Source organism: Solanum pennellii, chromosome 10, assembly GCF_001406875.1.
Source record: "Solanum pennellii chromosome 10, SPENNV200".
NCBI classification, from domain to species: Eukaryota; Viridiplantae; Streptophyta; class Magnoliopsida; order Solanales; family Solanaceae; genus Solanum; species Solanum pennellii.
In genome coordinates, this window is record NC_028646.1 from 80,908,886 (window position 1) to 80,936,194 (window position 27,309).

The 27,309-nt window shown below is 30.9% G+C and overlaps 7 protein-coding genes across 13 annotated transcripts; 3 read left to right on the forward strand and 4 right to left on the reverse strand.

The window, feature by feature from the left end:
* Window positions 1-41: 41 nt before the first annotated feature.
* LOC107032377 (glutathione S-transferase L3-like) lies at window positions 42-4,206 on the reverse strand. Of its 2 annotated transcripts, none has more exons than XM_027912193.1 (10): window positions 4,027-4,206; window positions 3,810-3,881; window positions 2,100-2,160; window positions 1,838-1,924; window positions 1,233-1,331; window positions 989-1,091; window positions 829-905; window positions 622-729; window positions 386-466; window positions 42-296 (listed from the first exon to the last, which is right to left on the reverse strand). In XM_027912193.1, the coding sequence occupies exons 1-10, from the start codon at window positions 4,035-4,037 to the stop codon at window positions 291-293; spliced, it is 705 nt and encodes a 234-aa protein (XP_027767994.1). In that variant the 5' UTR covers window positions 4,038-4,206; the 3' UTR covers window positions 42-290. The 2 variants fall into 2 exon arrangements, with proteins under 2 accessions (XP_027767994.1, XP_015089456.1); XM_015233970.2 differs by having other exon boundaries at window positions 3,810-3,884; window positions 4,027-4,204.
* Window positions 4,207-5,058: 852 nt separating this feature from the next.
* LOC107001913 (probable protein phosphatase 2C 38) lies at window positions 5,059-7,852 on the reverse strand. Its single transcript, XM_027912318.1, has 4 exons — window positions 7,121-7,852; window positions 6,530-6,897; window positions 5,906-6,142; window positions 5,059-5,678 (listed from the first exon to the last, which is right to left on the reverse strand). Exons 1-4 carry the CDS (start codon window positions 7,419-7,421, stop codon window positions 5,457-5,459), a joined length of 1,128 nt encoding a protein of 375 aa, XP_027768119.1. The 5' UTR covers window positions 7,422-7,852; the 3' UTR covers window positions 5,059-5,456.
* A 690-nt stretch (window positions 7,853-8,542) lies between these two features.
* Window positions 8,543-11,045, reverse strand: LOC107001710. 5 transcript variants are annotated; one of them, XM_027912267.1, is made up of 4 exons: window positions 10,889-11,045; window positions 10,571-10,691; window positions 9,478-9,800; window positions 8,543-8,998 (listed from the first exon to the last, which is right to left on the reverse strand). In XM_027912267.1, exons 2-4 carry the CDS (start codon window positions 10,679-10,681, stop codon window positions 8,785-8,787), a joined length of 648 nt encoding a protein of 215 aa, XP_027768068.1. In that variant the 5' UTR covers window positions 10,682-10,691; window positions 10,889-11,045; the 3' UTR covers window positions 8,543-8,784. The 5 variants fall into 5 exon arrangements, with proteins under 5 accessions (XP_027768068.1, XP_015055164.1, XP_015055162.1 ...); XM_015199678.2 differs by having other exon boundaries at window positions 9,478-9,806; XM_015199676.2 differs by having other exon boundaries at window positions 9,478-9,806; window positions 10,801-11,031.
* Window positions 11,046-17,028: 5,983 nt separating this feature from the next.
* Window positions 17,029-18,505, reverse strand: LOC107032316 (E3 ubiquitin-protein ligase SGR9, amyloplastic-like). Its single transcript, XM_015233905.2, has 2 exons — window positions 17,876-18,505; window positions 17,029-17,481 (listed from the first exon to the last, which is right to left on the reverse strand). The coding sequence occupies exons 1-2, from the start codon at window positions 18,445-18,447 to the stop codon at window positions 17,154-17,156; spliced, it is 900 nt and encodes a 299-aa protein (XP_015089391.1). The 5' UTR covers window positions 18,448-18,505; the 3' UTR covers window positions 17,029-17,153.
* Window positions 18,506-19,789: 1,284 nt separating this feature from the next.
* On the forward strand, window positions 19,790-22,543 carry LOC107032390 (dirigent protein 17-like). Of its 2 annotated transcripts, none has more exons than XM_015233984.2 (2): window positions 19,790-19,938; window positions 21,605-22,543. In XM_015233984.2, exon 2 carries the CDS (start codon window positions 21,674-21,676, stop codon window positions 22,160-22,162), a length of 489 nt encoding a protein of 162 aa, XP_015089470.1. In that variant the 5' UTR covers window positions 19,790-19,938; window positions 21,605-21,673; the 3' UTR covers window positions 22,163-22,543. The 2 variants fall into 2 exon arrangements, with proteins under 2 accessions (XP_015089470.1, XP_015089469.1); XM_015233983.2 differs by having other exon boundaries at window positions 19,792-19,938; window positions 21,650-22,543.
* A 1,429-nt stretch (window positions 22,544-23,972) lies between these two features.
* Window positions 23,973-24,554, forward strand: LOC107002163 (nuclear factor related to kappa-B-binding protein-like). Its single transcript, XM_015200078.1, has one exon. It carries the CDS (start codon window positions 23,973-23,975, stop codon window positions 24,552-24,554), a length of 582 nt encoding a protein of 193 aa, XP_015055564.1.
* Window positions 24,555-26,472: 1,918 nt separating this feature from the next.
* Window positions 26,473-27,060, forward strand: LOC107001646 (nuclear factor related to kappa-B-binding protein-like). Its single transcript, XM_015199616.1, has one exon. It carries the CDS (start codon window positions 26,473-26,475, stop codon window positions 27,058-27,060), a length of 588 nt encoding a protein of 195 aa, XP_015055102.1.
* The last annotated feature ends 249 nt before the right edge of the window (window positions 27,061-27,309 follow it).

Consider the following 27,309-nt stretch of genomic DNA (forward strand, 5'->3'; position numbering starts at 1 on the left):
TGAAACAATCTCAAAAATCAACTTTTGAGGTCGACAAAGAATTATGAACAATAATACTTCATTAAGTACTTAGCTTCATACACACACAAAATAGAATTCTAATACATAAGATGCAACAACAGCTATTACTATGCTGATATAAGTCTCTCAGATAACAAACAAACATAGAACCACTTTATTTATGTAAAAATACTAATGCATAATCCTTCAAGTTCTTGACATGAACCGAGCACGAAGAACCCCTTATTCCCAATTTAACAACGTTGATGGATCGAGCATTTTATTTAGTTCTACGCCTGCAATGAACAGATGGAGAAAGAATTAGCATAGAATGCTTACACCAAGCAAAATTAACATATCAAGTTCTTTACTTATGAGTAACTACCAAATATTTTTTCTTATATAAGTCCACCACTTCCTTAGGATCAGCTTTTGTTTGAATGTAGCTATCAAGCTTGTTCAGTTCCTGTAGGGTAATCGTACAAAACAATGATTCGATCAATTAATCAGACAACTATGCCTCAATCCTAAACTAGTTCGGCTATAATAAAGCCGCCAGGTACTTTTATGATACAATCTTAAGGCAAGAAAAGTTTAGCACAGAGTAATCATAATTCATACCTCTATCCATTTTGCTAGTTTTGGCCTACCAGATGTGATATCATAATTTAACACCTCTTTCAAGAAGATTTGGAACCTTTCAACGAAGGGAGCATACGCTATATCGACCTGATGCACCAAATTTCAACATCAATATGATGAACTTCTAAAATTCGGAAAGCTAAAGATACCATCTTACACTTCACACATCGTACTAATATAACTGACCTCACTGAATTGACCTAGGAAGAAAGGTCCGTCATCAAATTTGTCGAGAGCTTTTTCTAAGTAGTCAAATTGGAGTCCTGGTGCAAGTGTGGACTATTGTTAACGTCTTGTGAGAAAATTACAAAATGAAGTTGAAAACACAAATGTTCAAGAATCTCACCAGCATGCTTCTCAATATCTCCTTTGAAGTTACCATATATTTCTTTCAGGAAGGTATCACTGTAAGCTATCAACTCTTCAGCAAACTTCTGTTTTTCAGGGTCCTAAACCATTTAACAAAATCACATCAAATTTAAAACTTTTGCTTCCTTTTCTTTTGTCAACATTTTAGTGCCATGTCGGGAAGAAGGGGAGGGTTGAAAATAAGAAGTCTGTTTAGGCAAAGAATGAGTTTTGCAGCTTACATCAGGTAGAAGAGACGGACCCTCAAAGTTGCTGTCGATATATTTAACCAGATCGAGACTTTCTCCAATCACTTTGTTGTTGTGTTCCAGAGAGGGCACCTACGGAAGAATAGAACAAAACACATAACCAGATCGAAGCAAATAATATGCTCTTCATGTATCAGGTTCGCCAGAAAACTCGAATTTGAAGAAAAAAGATTACTTTTTTAAAGGTTGCAAGCACACTTCATCTCATTTTCGAGTTCTCTAGCATTTAAACTATCATGACACTCAGAGTCGGATTCAAGATTTTAAGTTTATGAGTTCACATCTTCACGACCACAACCATTTTTGTTTACTGCTTTCTGAATAGATTTTTCGTACATACTAAGTGAATTTCTTAACATAAACACAAAGTTTGAGCCAAAGCTACTGAACTTCTGTCGAACGTGTAACTTAAACGGTAGATCCACCCCTGACAACACTAGGCCAGTTTCACTTACTTTTCTCAGTAAGGCAAAAAGTATTCGCATTGATATTAACATTACAGCTAGTATAAGTTCAGCTATATATATACTGGATCGATAGACGATATAATATTAGTTTTGTGCTTCAATAGAAATTACCTTATTTTGAGGGTAAACTTTTTCCTTGTACCAAACAGGCCTGTTCTGAAGATCAATTGGAACTAATTCGATCTTATCTTGCAAACCCTGCATTTGTCAATAACTTCAAAGTTTATTTATGACCATTATTCATCAACATACACTAACGAATCTTAGTAGTGTACGCAAAAACAAAAAAAGAAATATAGAACAAGGTCAGTAATTATAATATTATCAACAACAAAAAACACGGAAATGAATTTGCAGAGGTTGATTAAGGAACCTTGAAATTTCTGGCAATCCATGGACGCTGTGCAAAAGGGCATACATAACTGATATACAACCTTCAAAAAAAAAAACACAGTTCAAAATCTATCAAATATTAGAGAAACATTGTTTGAGGAGTCAAATTATTTTCCCTTTTTATAATTTCTCAACGGAGAAGGATCTGAAAAATATTTTAATTTTACCCAAAATTAATTATTTTTATAATATCAAACTTTACGGAGAATTTTTATCTCCTCAACTATTTTAATAATGTATTTTAATGGAAATATTTTTTTATGTCCACATATTTTTAAAATACTAGTCTTTGCTCACGTGCGACGCACGTGTACCCTATTAATTAATATTCTGTTTTTTTAGATGACACAAGTATAAAATATATAAATGAGGCATAAAGTAGATTTTTTAGAAAAATACTCATAAACTTAAAACAATGAAGGGTGATATGTATACTCCAAATTTTGTGAATCAATTGAAACATCAAGTAATATTATCCTATTATCAAATAAAGATATGAGAACCATATATTTATTCACTGGTCATTTGTATTACATACACTTGTATATATTACATATATGCATGACTTCTCAATTTTTCAATTTAATTGGTATCATAAAAGAGAGGTTCAACCTTATTATTTTAATTATTACCATAAAAGTGGCATTACTACAATGACTTTCTGAAAGCTAATGTCTCTATGATCCTATATTATGTGTTGACAGTAATAACTATATTTCTTAAAGGATGAAAAAGTTCGTCAAAGAACCAACAAAAATTGAAATCCCAAGGTAAAAAAATAGAAAACTATCACATAACGTATAAAATTGAGTAATACCTCAAGAATACATTTCAAAATTACTAAAAATAGTCAAAAAAATAAATATAAAAAAAAACATTCAATGATACAACATATTAACAAGACCACACAAAAATAAAATAATAACTGTGTAAACCTCTTCTAGTCTAGATTGAAACCACAATGAGGCTAAGTATATCAAATACCATAAAACCAATAAAAAAGTTGATATTCAAAGAATACATCAAAATCTAATATTAAGAAAGAAGAATCAAAAGCACATTACACTAAAAAGATCACACAAAATTAACAAATTGTATTACAGATTCTTAGCACAATTTGATGAAAACAAGATCAAAAACTTAAAGAAAATATATTAAAATACAATAAACAAAATCAAGATTAAATAAATAAAATAATAATACAGAAAAAACATTAAGATTCAATATGAATGAAATTACCTTTAGTGTCTATACTACTTCTTGTATATCTTTTTCTATTAACAACAAAAGGTGATAAAAAATAATCACTGACACAGTCCCAAGCCAAAATTAAATTAATTTTTGATAAAGAAGAATTGTTATACACATTTATTAAGGAATATAAAACTTTTGGTCTTTCCTCTTCATTGTAACTATTTCCCAAAAGAATTTGAACCATTGTGTCTAGAAGCATGAATTTAAATAAAAAAATATTATTTAATATTAAATTAATTATATATTAATATTTATTTAGTTTAGAGATAACGGGTAAAATAGTAATTCAACTTTTAAGTTAGGAGCTTCCCACTTATAATAATATATGATATTATTAAATACCTTTTCAAAGTCTGATACCGTAACAACAATTTCAGTCAAAATTCGCCGTAACAAACAAAAAATTAAGAGAGAGAGTAAGAGAAAGGATATTAACCTTGTAGTTCCATCAAACAGGGCTGGCGGTTCGGAAGTAGAATCAAGAGATGCAGGACGAATTTCTTGTACACTTCTGTACAAAGTTAAAGTGAAAAATAAAACTTATCACTCCAACAACTGATTTTTCGATAAACATTCAACTAATTGTTATTATCTCGATCGTACACTTTTTTAGAAACCAAAATGAATAAAAGGAGGAAGGCAGAGAGACTTACGGAGTAGCCATTAATGTTGCTGGGAAGATACAATTTTTGAGTTTTGATGATCAAATTGTGAAGAAAAAATTGCATATTTTATAGGGTGATGGAGAGGTTTGGGACATTTGGTGAGCACTGAGCAAATTTAGTAAAGTGTGAGAAAGTGCGTCTTCGCTGAGCGTTAATATAAATGAAACGGAAATTGTATACTGCCTTTTGACTCTAATTTTATCACTATTCAATTGGAACGTTCTCGAAAAGTGTAGATAGGTTCATCCACCTTCCTCAAAAATTGGCCGCATTCATAATTCCATAGGTTCATCCGCCAAAATATTAAGATTTCTCGATCACTTATAAATAATATCAATTTTTTAATATTTTTATTTTTTTTTATGTATAACGTATAAATATGTGTTATTTAACTTGTGCTCAGTTAGTTATAAACATAATAAATATAGAATGTCACGTAGAATACAAATTGGCTATTTAAGACACTAGCTAGAATACATGTGTTTATACGTTTAATTTTATGTAAATTTAAATATTTATTTATTTAGATCTAAAATTAAAGGATATTGATACTAATTGAAGTCAAATTAAATAATGAAACGTTATATGTTTTTGGTGATGTGATATGACTACTTAATTTATATATTTATCCTTGAATATACAAAGTCGAAATTATAGTACATAGATTTATTTTATAGAAATTAGGTATATATATATGTATAGATTAATAATAGAAATATATTTCTTGTAGGTGTTTAGGTTATTGCATTAAAATTAAATGTACACGATACCATTTAAAAATTAAAATAATTCACTTTTAAAATATAAAAATAGTACTTACAGTTATATCCTCGGATGTTTTAACCTTAATTTTTGTAGAAAAGATAAAAGTGGTTTTGTTATTTTAATATTATAACCATATAGTTGGTGATATAAAATAGTACACATGATTCAAATTACAAATCAAGTTATAATTGTTGCTATAAAAGATTGCACCACTATAATTGATTGAACTCCAAAATGTGCATGCTGAATAGGATATGCTAGACTCAAAAAGGGGATCTTTTAATGCAAATAGCCGTTCAGATTTACTGTTTACTTTGTATCTAACATTTTTTTTTTGTTACTGAGGAAGTAACCATCAATTCAAAAAATAATAATAATAAAGGGAACAGCATACTTCAATTCTAGAACTACATGGAAATGAAAGAAGACCAAGACATTGAGTCCTCACATAGAGAAGCTCTGCTATCTTCTTTTGTTGCTATTAGTTACGAGTTCAGATAAAACCATTTTTGCTTAGACCCTTTATTTGTATTAGAAAATCGAACCCTGTAACTAAAACGAGCTGAAAATCACGAGGAAAGTCACAATTCATAAACTTCAAATTCTGACTCCGCCTCTGGCAAGTGGATTGACTCATGAAGTGTCATTTGGAACTACATTTTTGGAGAGGAGGGAGTGCCTCCTCTAATGGAGAGAATCGAGCTGGAAGAGCTTCTATTCATAGAATATGGATCAATAAACACAACTACAACTGTTATATCATCATGGAAATGCCTTCTTACTCCTCGATCGATCTTTTTTAGGTCTGAATATCGCATTTCTCTTTTCTTTGCTGCTATATGTAGAGCAGCTTTGATAAGTTCTCTAGCAATTCCCTGCTAAGAGTCAAGAGGAGTATATGTTAACAATCTGATTCAAAAGCTATGCATTCAGTAGTGATTATGTTGCTCAAACTCTTCAAAAATATTGCCAGGTACGTGGTGGATCCTCCAATAGTAGCGCATTTTTGGAAAATCCAACGCTCTAGTTGGGGAGCATTTTGCATAGTCAGAGCAACATAGGTAAAAATAGAGATAACTATTAGAGATTATTCAAAGCTTACATTTCTAGGATGACTGTGAACAATGTCAACAGCCTCCTGGTTGCTAAGATGGTCCCATAGACCATCTGAAGCAAATATAACAAATTGATCCTTGGAACTGAGTTTGTGAACTGATATTGATGGCTCCGCGCTGAGAATTGGTTCTGAGAAGGGCTCTGGCAACCTAAATCTTGCCAATAATGGTGCCTGGTTGAACTCTGACTTCTTAAGATATACATCACCAATGGACCTCGAAACCTATATTATGACGATATATTAGGAACATCACGATCAATCAAATGCCTTTGAAGATCAATCACATCAACAATTCTTAGATGTATTTCAATTTTATTTGGCTCAGGGCGTTAGGGACCCTCTATTGTTGCTAATATAAACATATGATCGAGCTGACATTGCCTGTGTTTACTGAGAGTAGTTGATAAATTTGATGCAGAACTACATTTAGACGTTGCATACAGAATCATCAATGATCAACGAGTAGTTCTAATGTAGGTGAATTTGATCAGACAGATGGAGAAATAGTACTTCTAATTAAGGTAAGGAATGAGAAGTACGAAAAAATAAGAGCTTCCGTTATTAACAACAGATAACCAAAGAATTGAGAGTATATTTATCAATACATACCTGTATAATACCTTTCACACGCCAAACGTTGTGTTTGAGTACCACAATCTGTGAATCCTGAGGATGCAATGACCTAAGCTCATCTCTCACGGATTCGATACTAGCATTATGCTCTGTTGACAATTGAATAGCTGCTACACTCTTTGTAGATTTATCTACTCTGCCTAGTACTGCACGAGAATCTCCAACATTCGCGGTATATAAGAGTCCACTACATATTACGCCGGCCAAGCAACATGATCCTACTGTTGCAATTTGTGGCTTCTCTTGCCATTGTCTCTTTACAAGTGACAAAAACTCCTCTTCAGTTTTCAAGAAAGATTTTCTTATCGCATCAGCAGAAATTTCTTGATGTTCTGATGCAAATTCTGAAAATGAGAATAAGATTATAAAGATATTTTAGAAGCGGATTCAATCATTTAGACATGTAAGATAGGGATAACTGGTAAGGTCTATGTACACGCCATCCTTCCCAGATAATCACTCATGGAATTACACTGAATATGTTGTTGTTGTATTCGACATAGACAAAATCAATGTAACATATTGGACACAATCAAATTCAGACAATTCATTTAAAAACATACGTACTCTTGAGATTGGAGAATATAGTGTTGTTTATAAACCGCGAAGTCTCAGGTCCTCCATGTCCATCATAAACACCAACAAATGTTCCCTGAGGACCTAATTTAACAGAACTCAATGGCCCTGATTCCAGCTGACTCTGATCTTCCATCAAATTATTCGCTTGTATAACCGCCATTGAAAATTCTCCATTAGCATGAACTCCTAAATCCTTATACCACATTAATCCTTTAAACCTACCATTTGGATCTCCTCCTCTATGACTACAATTCCGTTTACCAGAACGCCTCCAACACAGCATAACCATGTTTTTTTTTTCCACTTGCAATTAGTACTATCTATATATGAATACGCGGTTTCTCCAAATAATAACTAGCAATTTGGAATATTTTCATTCAACAAGCGAGGATTCATATAGCTGACTCCAACTCTGAATGATGGACAAGAACTACAAGGCCTATAGAGGCATGAATATGTAACAAAATTCCAAAGAAATGAAATAATTTAAATGTGTATGGGCAAAATTGAAGAAAAAGATTTAAAGTGAGTTCAAAGAATATAGTATATATGTTCAATCCTTTTTGGTCCTTATATGAATGTGTCGATTTTCAATAACAAGCCTTAGCTGTAAAAACCCATAAAAAGATGTGACATAGTTTGTTTAATTTATTGGATCAAAAGAGGGAATGGGAAACAAGAAAACAAAATTGGGATTTTGGAAGTTCTTTACCAAATGATCTTTTTGGGTTTTGATCTTTTTCTATTTTTATTCGGTGGGTATATATAATAAATGGTGAACCTCCGTAATTATCTCTATTTGAGTGTCTCTATGGTTCATGGTTGTTATATTTTTGAACAATTTAAGTTATTGTTATAATGGTTGTGATTGCGGTCAAGGTTCTCTCTACGTCTTTTTATTATAAGGCTAAAATTATATTTTTAATTTCTTTTTCATCAAGCTTTTGTCTATTGTCACTCCGATATTAACGATTTACGCGTATTTACGAAATTAAAGGATCTAAGAGAAATTGTATTACCACGCGTATTAATATTTACATGTTAATTAAGTTAATAGTTGTCTTTAATTGAAAAAAGAATTATAAGGAAAAATAATTATTCTAAGAAGAAGAAAAATTTTCAAATAATAATATTATACGAAACTTTATTTATTAATAAGAAACAAAAGGATTTTAGCGGTAGGTCATCAATTTTTTAATTATTATTATTATTATTGTTATTATTATTATTACCAATGTCATTTTTCAAGAGAAGCTATTTTCCTAACCAACTATTATAACTTTTAAATTTTAGTTTGTTATTATCAAATAGTTAATATAACTAAACTTTTTCTTTTGTTAAAATTATTTTATCTAATATATGCAATATGTTTCTGAATTAATATTTTATACTTACCATGACAAATTATACTTCAATAAATATCTTTCGTTACCAAATAATATCCTTTATTACAAGAGTATCACATGGCATCGACCTCAGTTTGCTTACACATTGTATGACATTATCAACATATAAATGGTGCAAAGAAATAATTTGAAATATATACATATATAATATGACCACGTTCAGTTTGAACTCACTGACTATAAATATTGATTAGCCGCCTAATGGTACTTCAGATCAAAACGAACAAGATTTGTTATATATCTAAGTTAGCCAACTTTAATCGTACCGCGTCCTCTCTCCATTTGTGTCTGGAGTTTCTCTTTAGCATGCCTTAGTGCATCAAGAACTTCTCTAACAGTAGTATCAAGAACAATTGGATCAATTGATTTTGGCTTTGGCAAATCTATAGGAACTAATGCCAAAGAGCTATTGACATTGTCTTCTTCACTTTTTTCTTCCTCTTGGACTATAGACTTTGAGCTAGAATTATTGATAAAAAGTTAGACCAATGTTAAATTTGGTGATATCACATAGTAATAATAATATAAATAAAAGAAACTAAGGGAAAATGAACAAATTTACCCTATACTGTTCGAAAAGGTTTTAATTCTACCGAACAAATAGACAATAGATATTAGGTCTAAGCGTCCAAATATATCCCTTTCGGGGCTAACTGACATCCGACATGACAATGAAAAAGTTTCTCTAACTTAATCGTTTTTTCCTCTCATTTGGGTCAAATTTACTCCTTTTACTCTTTGATTTGGAGTAATTTTACCCTTGTACTATTCAAGTAACATATTTTTATAGTTTAGATTTTTTTCTTCTTCTTCAAAATTAGGGTAGGGAAAGAGGAGTATAACGTGAAGAATTGAACCTCATCAATACAGTGAGAGTTCAAATAGCCAATCAACTGAGCTATTAAGATTTTGAACGTTGAGTTTAGACATTTTACATACCTATTAGCATCTGAATTTGAGAATTCCAGCTCCTTAGAATTGTTTTCTTGGGATATGAGCTCTTGAGAATCTTGAAAATCAATGATCATTGAGTCTTTAAATTGGGAATTTTGTTCAGAAATTATTTTGCTGCTGTTACTAGTAGTTGTTGTAGACGTAACAGATGAAATTTCACTTTTATCAAACAAACTTGAGTGCTCTGATTCATCTGAAATATAACATATGTTCATTGATTCAAGCTTTTTTATAAAATATTTGAGCTTTTTCTCAGCTTTGTTTCTTGATTTGCTCTCTTCTTTCAACTTTGTCTCCAGTTCAATCAGCTGTAACTTTCAAAATGAAAAAAATATAAATAATTATGTTGTTCAGACTCTTAAAAAAGTATTTTAGTAATATCATTATAGGTAGACAAAGATACAGTTACAGATATATATACTTCCTCTGTTTCACAAAAAATGATCTACTTTAATTTGACACGGAGTTTTAAAAAAATAAAGAAGATTTTTGGATTTTGTGGTTCTAAATTAAAATTAGGTTAAATTTACAAAATTGCCCTTTGATCTTATGGTCTTAAACATGTCACGCAGATAACTGATTTTAAAATGTTATAAAAAAAAGAAAGAGATTATTCTTTTTTAAACAGACTAAAAAGAAAAAATTCTTTTTCAAACAGAAGGACTAAAAAAATTTAATTTATCATCTGTAACATCTACCTGTCCAGCAATTTCAAAAATGAATTTTACATAGAAATATAAGAACATGACTATCGATAGCTTAAAACAAAAGAAGAGTGAATCGGGCTCCCTCACCCGCCCCCCGCCCCCCCTCCTCCCTAAGAACATAACTCGTTTTGCTTGTTGGCTAGATCGAAAGCTAATTATATGAAGTGAGGAATTAAATATATCAGATCATTCGAAAGCTATGCATTTTTAGAAATTCAGACATAAATGAGGGAGTAATATTTTTGAAAGAATTCAAATAATGTATAACTTATATTCAAACAAATTTAATGATGAGAAAACAATAGAATCACTAAACAAAATGTACATTACTAAGCATTTTCACTCAAAAAAAAAAAAGATGAAAAAAAAACCTTGTTTCCCATAAACTCTGCATCTTCTTTTGCTCTTTTAGAAGCTGCTCTTTCTGCAATTAATCTTCCTCTTAGACACTCCACTGTCCTCACCCCATCTTCTTTTTCCATTTTCTTATCACTGAAACAAAAGGGGAAAAAAGAAAACAGAATATGTAAGCAAATTTAGACAAACCACACTAAAAAAAAACAGGGGTTGGTAACCAATTTAAACTTATTTAAAATATCACCTCATTTGAGTTGGTAGATTTGAAATCAATAATTTATATATATTATAACAAATAATTATATAATTTAAGCTAAAGTTACTGAGTTCACCTGAATCTATTATTGATCTCCGTTTTCTTCTATTTGGCTCTTTACTTCAAGAAAGTAAATTCTCTATAGTGTTGATTCCCTTTTAATAAGGGCACTCACACCTCAAAATTATTATTTTATTTTCAAGTTTTGTTTTTATTGTTAGGTACTTTAATTTTGCAAAAATCTTTTATTTTATTTATATGAGTATATAGCAAAGTAGGTAAGAAGAATCTGAATTAATTTTAGATACAGAACTGTGAAATCACTGTAAATGACCTTTTCTGTTACTTCACTTCAAAGTTGCACCTGTCCCACTCCAACTGTCACCACACTTTAATATCTCATTAAGACAATACTATACTATATGTTATAAGTTACTACATGATTCAAAAATGAATAAAAAAAATTGTAGAAATTTCTAACCATCTAATTTTATTTTAATTCATGACTGGCCGATAAGTGCGTATTGTTGGGTTAAAGTCTTCGAAAAAATATTTTTAATATGATATGATTCGAAAATTTTTCTTACTATACCGTTGAACAATATTATTACATTTTATATGTAATTTATATTTCCTTTTTAGTAATTAATATTGAACGTTAATATATGTAACAATCTACTGTTAAATTAAGTTCGATATGATCTATCACTTTTATCATTCTAAATTTATAAATTTTAAATTCTGACTTCACTCTATTCATCAGTTATTTGAAAATGAACCGCGTGTAAGACTAAGTTCTCTCACGAATGCAATATGTTAAAGTTTCAAATCGTTTCGTAATCTGTGGATTTAGTTAAAGAATTGTATTTATAGTTAAAACTCATGTTTAGACTTTATAAGTTGATAAAATAATTAAAACTTGCCCTCTTTTTCAAACTTTAGATTCTATTTTCGAATCTAAAGTTGAAATAATTGATTATTGTAATTAAAATATAATTAATGAAAATATTTTTGAAATGAAAGAGGTTGTGGCTAGATTATAGTCACGTGATATTCGCAGCATTTGTCCGTAGTTCAACCGCCCAAACCGCACTGTTGTCTCTTCGCTTCACTAATTACTCGTGTTGATTATATCCTTTTATATTGATATTTTTTAAGTGACAGACTATAAATTATAATCACAAATAAAATATGAAAAAATATAATTTTATTGATAAAGATTATGAGTATAATTTTATTTTTGTCTTGATTTGATGTTAGTGACATATTTTTTGAACGAGGTTGATATAATTTGATCTCTATATGAATATTCCATCAATTTGCGAAATATTCGAGATCTTAACCTCTCTATGAAATTTTCGAGTTGTCTTTTTAAGATAATTCAATTGTCTTTATATAGGCAAAAATTAGGGTTTAGGATTGAGTAACCTCTAAGAATTCTAATTGAAACTGGACAGACCTTCGATAATTCAAATTCGAATTGAACATGTCTTGTTGATTTCCACAAAATTTCAATGTCTACAAGTGGAATATTTTCTTGCTTTTCAAGGATTTAAGTTTATTGGTATTTGTCTTTGTATTAGTCGTATAAGCGTAATTCTTGCTTTTGATATTTATTACCTGTCTTTTATTTATTGTGTTTCTTCCTTTCTCGTAGGATTTGCATTGTTTCCCTTAATTATTACTAGTTATTGAATTTACTAGTTTAAATCGAAAATCTTTTGAAAATAATTATTCTATCTTCATGAGAAAAAATAAAATCTACATATATTATATTTTTTTTAAACCCGATCAGTAAAACTCCGTTAAATATAAAATTGGAGTTAAGCACTAAAAATTTTGATACAAATATATATACATTAATTTGATATAAATGAAGACAAATTTTTATTGATAAGAAAAGAACGCCAAAAGTCCCTACCAACGTTAAAGTATTAAATACTGATTATTTCTTAACTCTACATAAAAACTTGCTAGATCTCAAATTACATGATATTTATTAATTGTTAATGAAATTTAGGGGAAAATGAGAAAAAAAAATTTAAGTTTATGGTATGATAAAATTTATAAATGTTAATGTGATTATTTTCATCCTATAGTGCAAACCTGACCTTTACACTATTATAATTTTTAAGACAATTCAAACAAAATCGTCGAATTTTTCTATTAATATAGAGATATAACGACATATATTGGTTCTCACTTCAATCGAACCGACCTCACATTCTTAGTCAAAAAATCCAAATATGGAATTGATAGAGCCAAAATGAAGTTCTTTTATCAAATGAGTCGTTTTTATGGGTTCAATAGCAATTTGAGTGACATTAATATTTACCTAATCTAATATGTGGAGGCTTATGATGGCGGCCACAAATTGTTATTTTTTTATAATAATAATAATAATAATAATAATAATGTACAGATTTTTGATAGGGTCCCTTTTCAATTGAGGAAACTTTCACATATAGTAAACACAAAAATTATATTTGTATGTTATAACTATAGTTTGCATAATTGCGATCATATATACAAAAGAAGTTATGACTATTTCGCTATACATATATACAAAGAAGCAATTGTATAATCTGTTTCGGTACACATATACAAAAGAATCAATTGTATAATATTTGTTTGTATAAAGCGAGAAAGAGCAAAAGACAAAAAGAAATTAGGCAAGGGAAGATTATATTTGTGTAATCTAAGTGTATAGGACGGAGAATACATACATTTGTATTTGTATATACAATTTTCTCTAGCTTTATACAAACATAAACACAATGTGTACATTTGTCTTTGTATAAAGTGAAAAGAGAGTGCGACTGATGAGCGAGATCTGGTAGAGTAGTGACTCAGATTTGGGAAAGGGAGAGAGGAACGAAAAATATATGTATGTGTACAATTTTCTCTCGTTTTATACAAACACAAATACGTTTTATACATTTGTATTTGTATAAAAGCGAGAGGCGAGCGAGATTGCTAACGAGAATGAGAGTAGAGAGCGAGATTCACCAAGGAGAGGGGAAATAGCAACAGTTTGCTATGTGCTACAATTAAATCAAATATGGTTGTAGCATTTAATTTGAATTAATAGTTTTTCTATTATATACAATTTTCCCTTTTCAATATACACCGAGCCTTTTTATTAATAAAGAGAACTCAAAAATAGCTTAATTACGCTCCATCAAATATTTTTTTTCTGGCTCTACTTAAACTGATAATTCTACAACTTTAAAGCACATTAAGAAAATATAAGAAAGTCTAAATTTTGAAAGTACGTACACATAAGCATTTATTGAGGTACTTTCAAATATAGCCACTTAAAAATAGTCTAATTACTTTCCGTAGTTATAATTTGATAATTGCAATTCGTAGTTAAATGTTATATGGAGGAGAGAGGCAAGCGAGAATGAGAGAGAGAGAGGAGAGAGGAGAGAGAGAGGGGGGAAAGAGTGGAAGAAAAGTGAATTATATATGTTTATTGGTTAGATAATTGTATATTATACATATGTATTTGTACATATGGCAAGCGAGATTGGGAGAGGGGGAGAGAGACGAGTGAAATTGGGAAAGGGAGGAGAGAGGCGAGCAAGAGAGGTCAAAGAGTGGCATAGAGGTGAATTATTTATGTATATAAATGTATACTATACATACGCATTTGTATACATGACAAGCGAGATTGGGAGAGGGAGGAGAGAGAAACGAGATTGGGAGAGGGAGGAGAGAGGCGAGAGGGCAAAGAGTGGGAGAGAGGTGAATTGTACATGTATATAGTTAAAATAATTGTATATTATACATATGTATTTGTACATATATTCTGGCGAATTATACATATACAAACGCGACTAATTATACAAAATCGAAGTCAGCCCACGTAATTAATGTATAATGTTAGTCACGAGTGATGATTATAGCAAACTATAACTATGATGAGTAATTAAATAGTATAAGTTTGCTTTATTGCGTAATTTTCCCTTTATTTAATGAATATACTTATGCTAAAAATGTAACTACGATAATTTTAATGGAATAGCAGTTTATCAATAAAAACTTGATAATCATTAACTATAAAATTATAATTCATTCACCAACCGTTAATACTAAAATCCAATATCGGTAAGCTAATATGTCAATTTCGTGGCTAACTTTCCTATATCGTAATAGGTTCATCACTTTACTTGAATCAACCTAGATAAATTAGAAATATAAAAAAATAATAGAAATCAAAATAAGTTATAAAAATATTCCTAATTTATAAAATAAAAATTTCAAAAATAAAAATGTACTTTAAGAGCATAATACTCCTATTTACCTTCTTCTGTCATCATCCACATCTCCCTCATCTATTCTCTCTTTCAATATCAACAAAGAATGCATTATTAAAGTATTTTAAAACTAAATTTGAATTATAACTCCATTATTTAAATATGAATTATAAATCATGTTTATTGAATACAATTAGTAAATTGCATTAGAGATGCTTTATTTTTGTAATACCATTTATAAATCACATTTATTTGAATTAATTCAAGGCCTGAAAATATCTCTTTTAAAGATTGATCAACAGCTCATATCTATGTCATAACATGATCAAACATTGAAGAAGAATCAATTTGAAGTGATGAAACTACATGGAAAACATATAACACAGTGAGAGAAAAGAGAGAAGTCTTGAGAGATGTCAAAAAGATATAAATGGATATTAAAAATACATACACACTTATTGATAAGATTGCCTATATTATTTTAATGAGAAACGATAGAGTGAAATATTTATATTATTTAATGTTCTAAAATTAAAAGACAGTACTATCAAAATTATACAAAATTAAAAACAATTACATTTAAAATATAAATCTGACAGATATATAATTTAAACACTGAACGTTATACATACATCTATTTCAAAAGCTCATAATAATAGCTAAAAGATTACAACACCACAATGAATTTATTAGAAACGCAAAAAAAATTTAAAAACAACAATAATATTCGTGATTAAAATACTGTGATAGTTTTTTTTTTGTTCACTTATATATAAGGATAATATATATATATATATGAAAACCTTAAATATGATTAGATAAACATATATGATATATACATATCCTTGTACGTTTTGACTCAAAAAGAAATTTCTTAATTTACTTTACCAAAGAACACAAGTTCATATGAACCTTTGCCTTTTACAAAGATTTACTTAAAAGATTATGGATATGAGAATTTTACTTTAATAATGATCAAACATTATATTGCGATTGTAAAATTATAAAAAGTAGTATACAATTGTATTTTCTTCGGTAAACATAAGACATCAATTATACAAACTTTCATCTGCTTAAGTTCCTACTAATAAATATAACTATCGATTTAGTAGCTAAATTTTTGATTGATGACATAAAATTGCATATATGATATTTGATGGGAGTCTCATAATAACGTAAATTAAATTAATATAAATACACATAGGTTCCATATTTTCTGTATATCTAAACACAACATAAGCTCAGCCACAAAGCAAAAGTGTGGAGAAGTACGTTATCAAGAACGAGTGATTCCCATTGCTTTACCTCTATTATTATATTGCACATTTTCCATGTTACTGTTCGTGACAAAAGTTTCGCGTCGGTGGACGCCTTATAAGACTTGGGTAATTCTTCTTTTTTAGCCAGTTTTGGAGTGTAAGTTAGGTCTAAACCTAATTTAATATGGTATCAGAGCAGGACCCGTTTCACTCGATATTGGGGCTCCCAAAATCAAAATTATCCACACATCAGATGCTAAGCACTGGGCGTGAGGTGGGGTGTTAAAAAATGATAAAAGCCCCACATCGATGGTTAATGAGATAGATGAACTCCTTATAACTCCTTAAATTCCCATCAGGGGCGGAGATAGGTGGAATTTCATCGATTCGAACGAACTTAATAATTTTTTTGTAGATTCTATATTTGTATTAGAAAATTAAATAGTAACTTGTGAACTCCTAACAAAATTAATTGACATCTCAATGATAAGAAATGAGAAGAAAATTTAGAACCCCTCAACTCCTAAATAGTGATAAAAGCCGGGGCATTTATATCCTTAATGGACTAATATTCCACTGTTAAATTTTCTACTAAATCCAGATTAATCCTATCGATTCGTGTTCAAACCAATTAAATTAACTCCTAAATTCACATATAATGAAAAAAATCAGCATATATTATATATATTCATCTATTTATAAAATATAACTTTTACTTTTGTAACAATAAATTTTGTACAGATATTTTTTTTGGATTATTGATAAGCTGAAAAAGATGGCTACTACAATTTAATCCACTAATATAATTTTCTGGCTGAAATTAATTAACTACGTGGCATGCATCACAACTAATCTTAGCCAGAACATCCCACAACCGTTGGATCTCAGCAAAAACATCATCTGACGGTAGCTGAAATCGACAACATGGACAAGTGTTGTTCTTCTTCAACCAAGGTAATATACATTTCCAATGGTAAAAATGATCACATGGTAATTTACAAACATCTCTTCCTAAATTCATCTCTTCTTTACATATCACACATTGATCATTTCCACCACCGTTAGATGACGGTAACGCCACCACCACCGACACCGATGCCGCTAACTTCTTCTTGTCTTTACGTTCATCAGTGATGGAGTCAGAAATTCTAACAACAAAATGAAAAAATATTAAGATTTTGAATATGTTGTGTTACTCAAAGTCTTTTTTTTAAAACTAGTTTTACGTGTGACAATAAATATTTTTTTTTAACATTATAAATATGTTGGTTGCTATTAATACTAGATTATTTAACAATTATTACTAGTTTATTTTATAATAAACTTAATTGTCTATCATTTAGTTTATATGACATTTTTAATCTTGGTCAATATTAAAAAAGAATAACATATATTTACATTCATTGTTAACTTTAAAATGTTAATTTCGATAATTAACCACACAAATATTGAATTTCAGGCCATAATTGTTGATTTCAGTCAAACAACATCATATAAATTAAGACAATGAGCGTATAAAGAGGGATAGAGAAAATGTTTTACCCATAGCTCCGCCCCTGATCACCACCATTAATATCATAGGCCATGACATTGACAAAATTCTTGCACTTAGCCACTAGTTCAATGAACTTAATTATCACTTCACCACAACAACTTTCAATACCAGATAGTTTCAACATGTCTTTAGCCATATAGTCACGAAGAATATTGCGCCAACACGATAGTGGGGCGTTGTCCAACGCCCCAGGTTCATGTTGGCGCAATTCACATAGTAGTAAGAGCATTAAAACCACATCAACATCCCGAAGACTCATAGTGATAGTTGATGATGATGGTAGTAGAATCGTGTTTTTCTCCATGGAGTAGGCTAAAATTGCGAGTTTAGACAAGAGGTAGCGCGCGATGAGGAGGGATTTACGGTGGAGGGAGAGGGAGTTGAGGTGGTTGAGAGTGAGGGAGAAGAGGATGGGGGAAGAGAGGAGGGAGAAAATACGGTGGCGATTGTGGTGGTAGAGGGAGGAGAAGTGGTGGGTGAATTTTGTGAGTTGAAGAGGGGTTAAGGTAGAAAGAACTTCCATGACTATGGCTTCTAAGGATTTTTGATGTTCTATCATTTTTATGGGATCATGTGCATTATTGGTGGTAAAATAAATTGAGTTTTTGGTGAAAGTGTGGGGTTTATATATAGGGTGTGTGTGTGTGTTTGACTAAATCATGCATGACATTGTATTATTACATAGTGATTGGCATGCATATCCTAGCCACTCAATAAGTACCCTCTCCGTTTCAATTTATATGACTTAATTTAACTAATTAGTACGAAATTTAAAAAAGAATTGAAATTTATAATCTAAAATAAATCATAGACGTTTGTATAGCTATACTCATTTAGGAAAAATAAACATTTTAAAATTAAAGAAAATATTTGGGGACTTTCTATAGGTTTTCAAATAAATTATTGAACATTTTTGGTCTTTTTAATTTATTAAAAAAGTGAACACTTTTAAGTTTTCATTAGATATATATATATGCTAACAAATATTGTTTTCTTATTAACAGAAATACTAAAAAAGTATTATCAAATCTTTAATACAGATAGAAAACAAATTGCATTAGACAAAAAAAAAAATCACTATAAGAAAAGTTGTATAACAAAATTATGGCCACATGTAAAAGTGACATGAGAGGAGGAAAAACAAGGCAACTGTAGTTCAAGACTATACAATGGTACAATTGAGAATGAATTTAATCAAGTTATATAAATTGAAATTGTGTAAAAAGATTAAATTTAACAATTAAATTTGAATCACGCATTGTAATATCTATTTGAGGAGTGATAATCCAAACATATTTTTCTCCATATCTGAAATTCAAATCTAAATTTTTTGATTAAGAATCAAATAATCACGAATGATTTTATCTGTTACTATAAAAATTACCGATAATTATATGTGTGGGGGACAATATAATGTGTTAGTGGGACATATAGGGACGTGAGGTTGGTTGAGTAGGAGAGAATGGAGTGGCTAGGAATATAATGTCCACAAGCTAGTGTCTTGTTTAAACAACTTTAGCAATATGATCCTTTATTATCAAGAAAATATCACATTTTTGATAAAAGAAATAAATTAATATCATGCTATATGAACTATTACTTTTAAGGTCCATATTAACAAATTTATAATTTATTTCATGTATTATATGTAATATTTCAATGAGCATACCTAGTTGACGAAATTTTCAACTCTGGTAAAAATTGATTTCTTTCTAAATATAACTTGAATTTTATTTCAGTGAAAATAATTACAAGACAAATAAATTTTTAATTTTCACAATATTCTAGAATTAAGACACACATAAATAAATAAAAATTAAAAAAATTCACTTTTACACTAATTACTGAAATTAGTAAATTATCCATTTTCATTTCACCCATAAAAATGATTTAACAATAAATTTATGCATATTTGCCTTTTTAAACATAAGAAAAAAAGAGCGAAAATTCCAGAATTTGCCGGCCGTCGTCGAACTCGTTTTCCGGCGTCAAAATTCAACTTTTTTTTTCTCTCCGGCGAACTCTTTGCCCATCACTTCCCGGTTTAATTGTAAGTTTTCACTTTACGCATAATCTTCTTTTTTCTCTCATGAACTCGAAAGCCCTAAAACCCTTCCCCTGTCAATTTTATCAACAGACAACAGGCACGACGAATTGTTAATTCGCTTGAATTGCTTTTTTGTGCAATTGAAGGTTTCAAATTAGTACTGAACTTTCAGTTTATCGATCTAATCCTATTGCTTAATCCGCCTTTTTTGGTATTAGTGTGTGAACATTTATGGGGAAAATGTTTATATGCTATGTTGTGCTTTGTTTTATAGTAATAAACTTCTAATTAATAAATCTAGCATTAACACTAATCTCATAGTTTCTGATTTCTGTTAATACCTGTTATTCTTTGCTTCGGTTATCACATTATTTTGATGTTTGTATTGTACCTTTTTTGAATGCTATGTAATGGTTTCTGTTATTATTTGGTACATCTACTTTGCGACTGTATGCTATTTTAACATTGCTTTGTTATGAGTTACTTGAGCCGAAGGTCCGCTTACATCCTCCCCTTCCCAGACCCCACCTTACTCCGTGTATGTTATTGTTGTTGTAAAGATTTATCTTTTATCACGGAGTGGACTTGATGGTAAAATTTAATAGTAACTAATACTAATATTTTTGTCAACGAGTTTAGCTTTCTGTGAATAGCTGCAATGTTACACATCCTGCGGACTTTGATAATGTTGTTTCTTCAGTTTATTCTCTTCTTTTGGTAAAGATACAATGTAAAATGTGGAATGAGGTAGAGTTATTTTCTTTTCGCTTACTGTGTGGTTTTGTAGTTCAGAGTTACCTGTGAATAACTTAATTGTTCAATGATATAGTGCCTTTTACGACTTTCCCTTTATATTGTCTGATAGTGCCTTTTACGACTTTCCCTTTATATAGTCTGCAAGCACATTGATCAACGTGGATTTTGGAACCACTAGCAGTAATAATTGTATTTTTGTCGATGAGTTTAGCTCTCTAGTGAATAGTTGCTATGTTGCATATCATGCAGACTTTGATAGTGTTGTTTCTTTCAGTTTTTCTCTTATTTTGGTAAAGATACAATGTAAAATGTGAAATAAGGTAGATTTATTGATTTTCTTTTCACTTACTGCGTGGCTTTGGTAGTTCTGGATTTTCGTTAAATTTGCTTATAAATAAGAATGATAAAGAGAGAGAAATACTGACCAAGCGAGTAACATATTAGCAATGTACTTTCAGCTTTAAATCTTTTTCCTTCTACATTGAGAAGGAACTGTTGTCATCAGTCTTACTTTTGTTTTTTTACATACAAAAAGATAGCACCTCTCAAATGTCTGCATAATCTTATTCATATTTTTATAAAAAATATACTAGAGATTATGTTCTTTGCAATTAATCCGCAAGGTCATTGAAGAGTGTTACTGTTATATATATTGTTTCCTCATGCCATTAGACTTCTTCATTTATTGTCAACTAGTTGTATACTTGCCAAAGCTGCTCTGAATCTAACAGAGTCATAATGGTGTTTTGAAATGGCATGTTTGCTGTTAACAGGCGATTGGTTAATTAAATTATCTTCTCTGTTTTCCTCTAGTTTTTCATTTAAAAGGATCTGAATTGCGAATATCAAGTGTTGCGATAATTCTTTCCGTATATATATTGATATTTCGGTTAAACTTTTTATTATTTGTCAGTGCGAAGCTCCATTGTATAACAGAAACTTGGTCATCTACTCACAGGGCTGATTGGAAGGACTGCTGGAAATGGATCTTCCATGCAAAGAAAGTGACACGGAGGAGTTTTTAACACCTGGAGTATTTGAGATACCTGGAGAGCCAGCTGTTGTTATTAATGGGTTGCCTCCTGTTTCTTCAAATGCTGACGTCAATTTTCCTTGTCCAATAGTTACTGATGCAGAATCACATAAGAATTCTAGTTTTGGTCAATGGCTTGTAGGAAGAGAAGTTCGCAAGTTGTTTGGGGACCAGTACTACCGTGGGAAAGTTATCGAATTTGATGGGGAAGTCGGTTGGTTCAGGGTGAAGTATGAAGATGGCGACATCGAAGATCTTGAGTGGCATGAGTTGGAACAAGTCCTTCAGCCTTTGGACATTACTATTCCATTGATAACAGTAGCCACAAAGGTCAATAAGAGAAAGCAGAAATCCATTCAAGAATTCGGGGGTATAACTAGAAATCAAGGTATAAAAGATGACAAAGACATGGTGAAGAAAAACACCATTTTTATGTAGAACTCTGGGCATGTCAAACATGGCATGGCGTATTTTAGCTCATTATCCAGCTTCATGAGCAAGCTATGAGAATTCCGAGACATCTTGTGGAGAATGGTAGGTTAGAAGTAGTGAGTTGAATCTCTATAGTTTTATCGACCAGTTTAATACTCATCAGTCCAAAGACATCATTTTTTCAGTTCTCTTGAAGTTCTCATTCCAAGTAGTTGTGTAAAAATACTTAGTCGGCGTTTGGCCATAGAATCCAAAAGATTTCGCTTTTTTCATATTTTGAAATATATGTTGCTGACTTCTTGTAATTGAAGATGGAGTTGTGCTTGATTTTACTTCTTGTAAAAAAATATTTGGAATGGTTTTTATGCTTTATTGTACTTCATACAAGTGAAAAGTGAGTTATGAGTTCTTTAAGTGCAGCTTTATTGGTTTTAGACTTTTAGTGAATCCATATTGCACTAGTATCTATCACACGAATATTAACTGCAACTGTTAAATATCTTTTACTATTCAGGAAAATAGTGATTTGTAAATTGTTTATGTAGCTTTTAAAATAGTAAACTTATTGTTATTAATTAATACATAATAAAAAAAAAATTACATCGTCAATGCATATAGGATATTGGATTTAGTAAATTCGTTAATAAGATGCTACTATCAAAACTTAAGGCAAGTTCTATATCGAGTAGTGTGGTTAGGGTGACTGTGTATGGGAGTGGACCGGTGGAGTGTTGGTCGATTAAAAACTCTGATACTCACAAGTTGTAGAAATAAGAATGTTAAAGTGGATATGTGAGCATACTAGGAGAGATAAGATTAAAAATAAAGATATATAAGACAAGGTGAGAGTGACTCTGTGACGGACAAGCTAAAGAAAGTGAGATTGATATGGTTAGAGTCTTCGATCAAGATATACAGAAGGCCTAGTGAGGGGTGTGGAAATTTAACAATGATGGGTTTAAGGAGAGGTAGAGGTAGAGGTAGACCGAAGAAGTATTGAAGGGTTCAGTATATAGCTAGCCCATCCTAACAAGTTAAGTAATTTTTGTTGTTTAATATCTCCCAACGAGTTATCTCAAATATTTTTCCGCATATAATCAAACCATTTTGTTAATATATCATGGAAATCATTATTTGTTTTAGCTGTTGGATTGAAAATTAAATGTTAGTACCTATTTAATAAAATTTTCCTGATATATAAATAAATGATATTTTACCTAAGATAGCTAAAAACATTTACTTCGATCTCATTTCTTTCAATACATTTTGTTTTGAAGTGACTTATATTTTGCCTTTATCGGGATTGAATCAAAGTCTTTATTAAATTTCATCATTTTTCCAGTTCTACTTTAATGTTAGTACCTATTTAATAAAATTTTCCTGAAATATAAATACATAATATTTTACCTGAAAATAGCTAAAAATATTTACTTCGATCTCATCTATTTCAATATATTTTATTTCTAATTGACTGATATTTTGTCTGTATCATGATTGAATGAATGTCTTTATTAAAATTTAATCATTTTGTCAATTCTACTTAAATGTTTCTACTAGTACTCCAAAAATTTGTTTTACACCAAAATCTTGGTCAAACACATATTTATAACAAATTAAATATTTTTTCTTTTTAAATAAAGAAAAGTTTGACCTTTCAGAAGATTGGTCAAACATGTTTTAGCTATTGGCTCGCTTGTTCTTGAGTTCTCAAATACATTGGTATATTTCTTTATATATGCTTCTAATTTTCAATTTTACTTTTGTTTGTTGTATTAGGAATATATAGAAAAAAATGGCAAAAAGCACATCTGATGATATGCCGGACAAGGAAGCCAATCGGGCTGCAAAGACTCTAATGAAAATTAAAAGCAACAAATCAACCAATCTTGGCGAAAGGTCAGAGGAATCACGAGCTATCAATAGTCCTGAAACGATTTACCCCTGTAGCGAGGAAATAAGAGCTTGTTTCCGCAGAGAAGAAGCTCTAAGGTACACACAACCTAACAAGGCTTTCTCATATACAGCTGTGGATGGTAAGAAGGTTGTTGTCGCTCCACTGAAAAAGCGTGGAGGCAAACTATTCAAAAGGATTTGTCACTACGATATTCTTAAGAGGAATAAACCGCCTTTTTTCACTCTCCATTGTTTGGTAAGAGATGCCGCGGCTAGATTGCCCGGAGGAGTTGGGACTAGAGACGATGTTTGTGTTTTGGCCAGGGACTCACAATTCATCGTTGAGGACATCTCCGATTCACAACTTCGCAAAGCTGTAAAGGGAGGGTTGGACCGTCTGCACTATGAAGACGATCCGTGTGTGAAATATGAGAAGGAAAGGCATCAGTGGACTTATCTACATGGAGATAGAAAGGTAGAAGATTTTGAAGATGATTCGACATAAAGTCTGAAATGAATTTTGTAAACTTAAGATTCAAAAGACTTTCAGCTGTAATTTTTAATAATGTCTCTGTATTGCTGCATCTTTCTGGATACTTTTATGTTCAAAAAAGTAAGTGCTTGTTGATTTACTAACGCTTGTTTGTTCCTAAAATCAAAACTTGAGAATTCACTAACTTCCTCAAATGGCCACTCACTCAGGTTGATACATGTTTTGATATGCTTTATTTGAGCTTAGTGGCTTATAGAAATTATATTTCTACCTTCAAAAAGTAGGGGTAAGCTGCATACACACTGATCCCCCTAGATCCTACTTCTGGGGTTTCACCGGGTATGTTGTTGCTGTCCACTCATGTCAGGTTTCCGGTGCAAGAAGGTGGGTTTTTTTCGATTGGAGATTTTTTTTTGTAGGAGATAAGATTTAAGCTGATTGACTTTATTGATGTAAAGATGAGATAAATGGCTTTACTACACAATTTTAGTAACATGAGTGACGATTTGAGAAATTTATCCCTTGGCCGGTGAATTTTCGTTTTGAGCTATTTTTTGATGTTTCACAAGTCCTTTACCACTATATAAGAACTAGTTGAATCAAGTTCGGAAGTACAAAGGACTAGTTGTCCTGGTTCATAAAGAACAGGACAATGAGATCATGCTGGACTAGTACATTTGTTCAAAACTTGTATAGTTTTTGTCAGATCCTTAGTTTTTGTGAAGCAGCTATTGGAACAATTGGTCTTGCACTGGGAAAATGGAATGGCTTGAAATGGCCATGTGATTGCTTGAATTTGGATATGTATATAAGTGTCATTTAGAGTTTTAGTGTGTCGCTTGAGCTTAAGCTCTCCCCTTAGCTTTGTAATTCTATTCATCAATATAGAGATTTTACCTTTTTTTGTCATGAAAGCTGACTATTTCAATAGAAACACGCCTGCGCTCTCAGCTCGCTACAACAAAAACAGCTTTTAGCGTCAATAAAAATACCCATCAACAAAGAGTGATCTCTTACCGTCGTTAATTGTCATTGATTCAATGTCGCAATAGGCTTTTGTCGCATTTACAAATAGTGCTAAAATTTAATTGTCACTAAAGAAACATATTTGGTGGCAATTAAGCTATTATTGTTAATAATTACCGCTAAAAATCATTGTTGATGTTATACTTGTGGCTTTGATCTACAAGTACAGTATTACATGCATTGTGCAAGTGTAATTGATCGATCGATGCTTGAACTTTTTCCCTTTTGCTGGACTAAAATAAGTTCCCGAAAGATGATGTTCAACAGAGAACTTCAGGTCTTTTCGACTGTTAGCATTGGAAACCACAAGAGATCATATTGCATACATATACTCAGATAATTCAATATTACAGTGACTTTTAAGACTTTCTATACGATCTTAAGAAGTTGCCTTTAGTAGATGAAATTAGGAAAAATGAAGATGGAAAATATTGTATACCACGCGAATTTTTTAACTAAAGCTGTATTAAAGATGTTTTGTTATAATAGGAAAAAATAATGATCTATATAGCTTCCAAATATAGTAAAATAAAAACATAAAAATCATCATATAAGTTCACACGAAAAATCAAGTCATGTAATTTGAATTTGATTTTTTTTTTGGAGGGTAGAAGAAATATTTTGAGTGAAGAGATTAGATGACTAACTCAGAAAATTATTCAAAATACATTTATCTCATAATTAATATACCTTTAAGTGAGGAGATTAGATTGACAGATTTTGAAAATTATTAAAATCCATTTATCTCGTAATGAATATACCTTTTTTTGTCCTTTTAGCTTCTATCTCCATAGTCTATAAATCAAACACACACTGTGTATCTGAAAAATACTTTTTTCTACACCAAAAACTTTGATCAAACACTTCACACTTTACAAAGATGACAAAAATCACATCTGATGACATGCCGGAAAAGGAAGTCAATCGTGCAACAAAGATTCTAACGCAAATGGCCAAAAGCAGAACATGCACGTCATTCAATCTTCGCGAAAGGTCAGAAGAATCAAGAGTTATGAATAGTCTTGAAACGATTCACCCCTGCAACGAGGAAATGAGAGCTTGTTTCCGTAAAGAAGAAGCTCTAAGGTACACACAACCTGAAACTGCTTTCTCATATACAGCTGTTGACGGTCATAAATTTATTGTAGCTCCGCTAAAAAGGCGTGGAGGCAAATCATTAAAAAGGATTCGTCATCACGATGTTCTTAAGTCTAATAGACCGACTCATTTCTCTCTTCACTGTTTAGTAAGAGATGCAGCTGCTAGATTGCCCCGAGGTGTTGGGACTAGAGATGACGTTTGTGTTTTGGCAAGGGATTCACAATTTATCGTTGAGGAAATCTCCGATTCACAACTTAGCAAAGCTGTAAAGGGAGGGTTGAACTATGAAGGCGATCCGTGTGTAAAATATGACAGGGGAAGGCTTCAGTGGATTTATCTACATAGAGATAGACAGGAAAGCGATTTTGAAGGTGATTCGACTGAACTCTGAAAGTAAATTTTGTAAACAAAAGATTTTCAGCTGTAAATTATAATCATGTCTTTGTATTGCTGCATCTTTCTAAATATTTTAATGTTTAACATAAATATTATTAGTTCAAAAGATGATGTGCTTGTTGGTTTATAAATAATATCATTAGTTTCAATAGAAAATTTGTCGAAAACATAAAAACCACCATATAAGTTCACACAAAAAATTAGATTTATCGATCAAGTCTTACAATTTGAATTTGAATGTTTT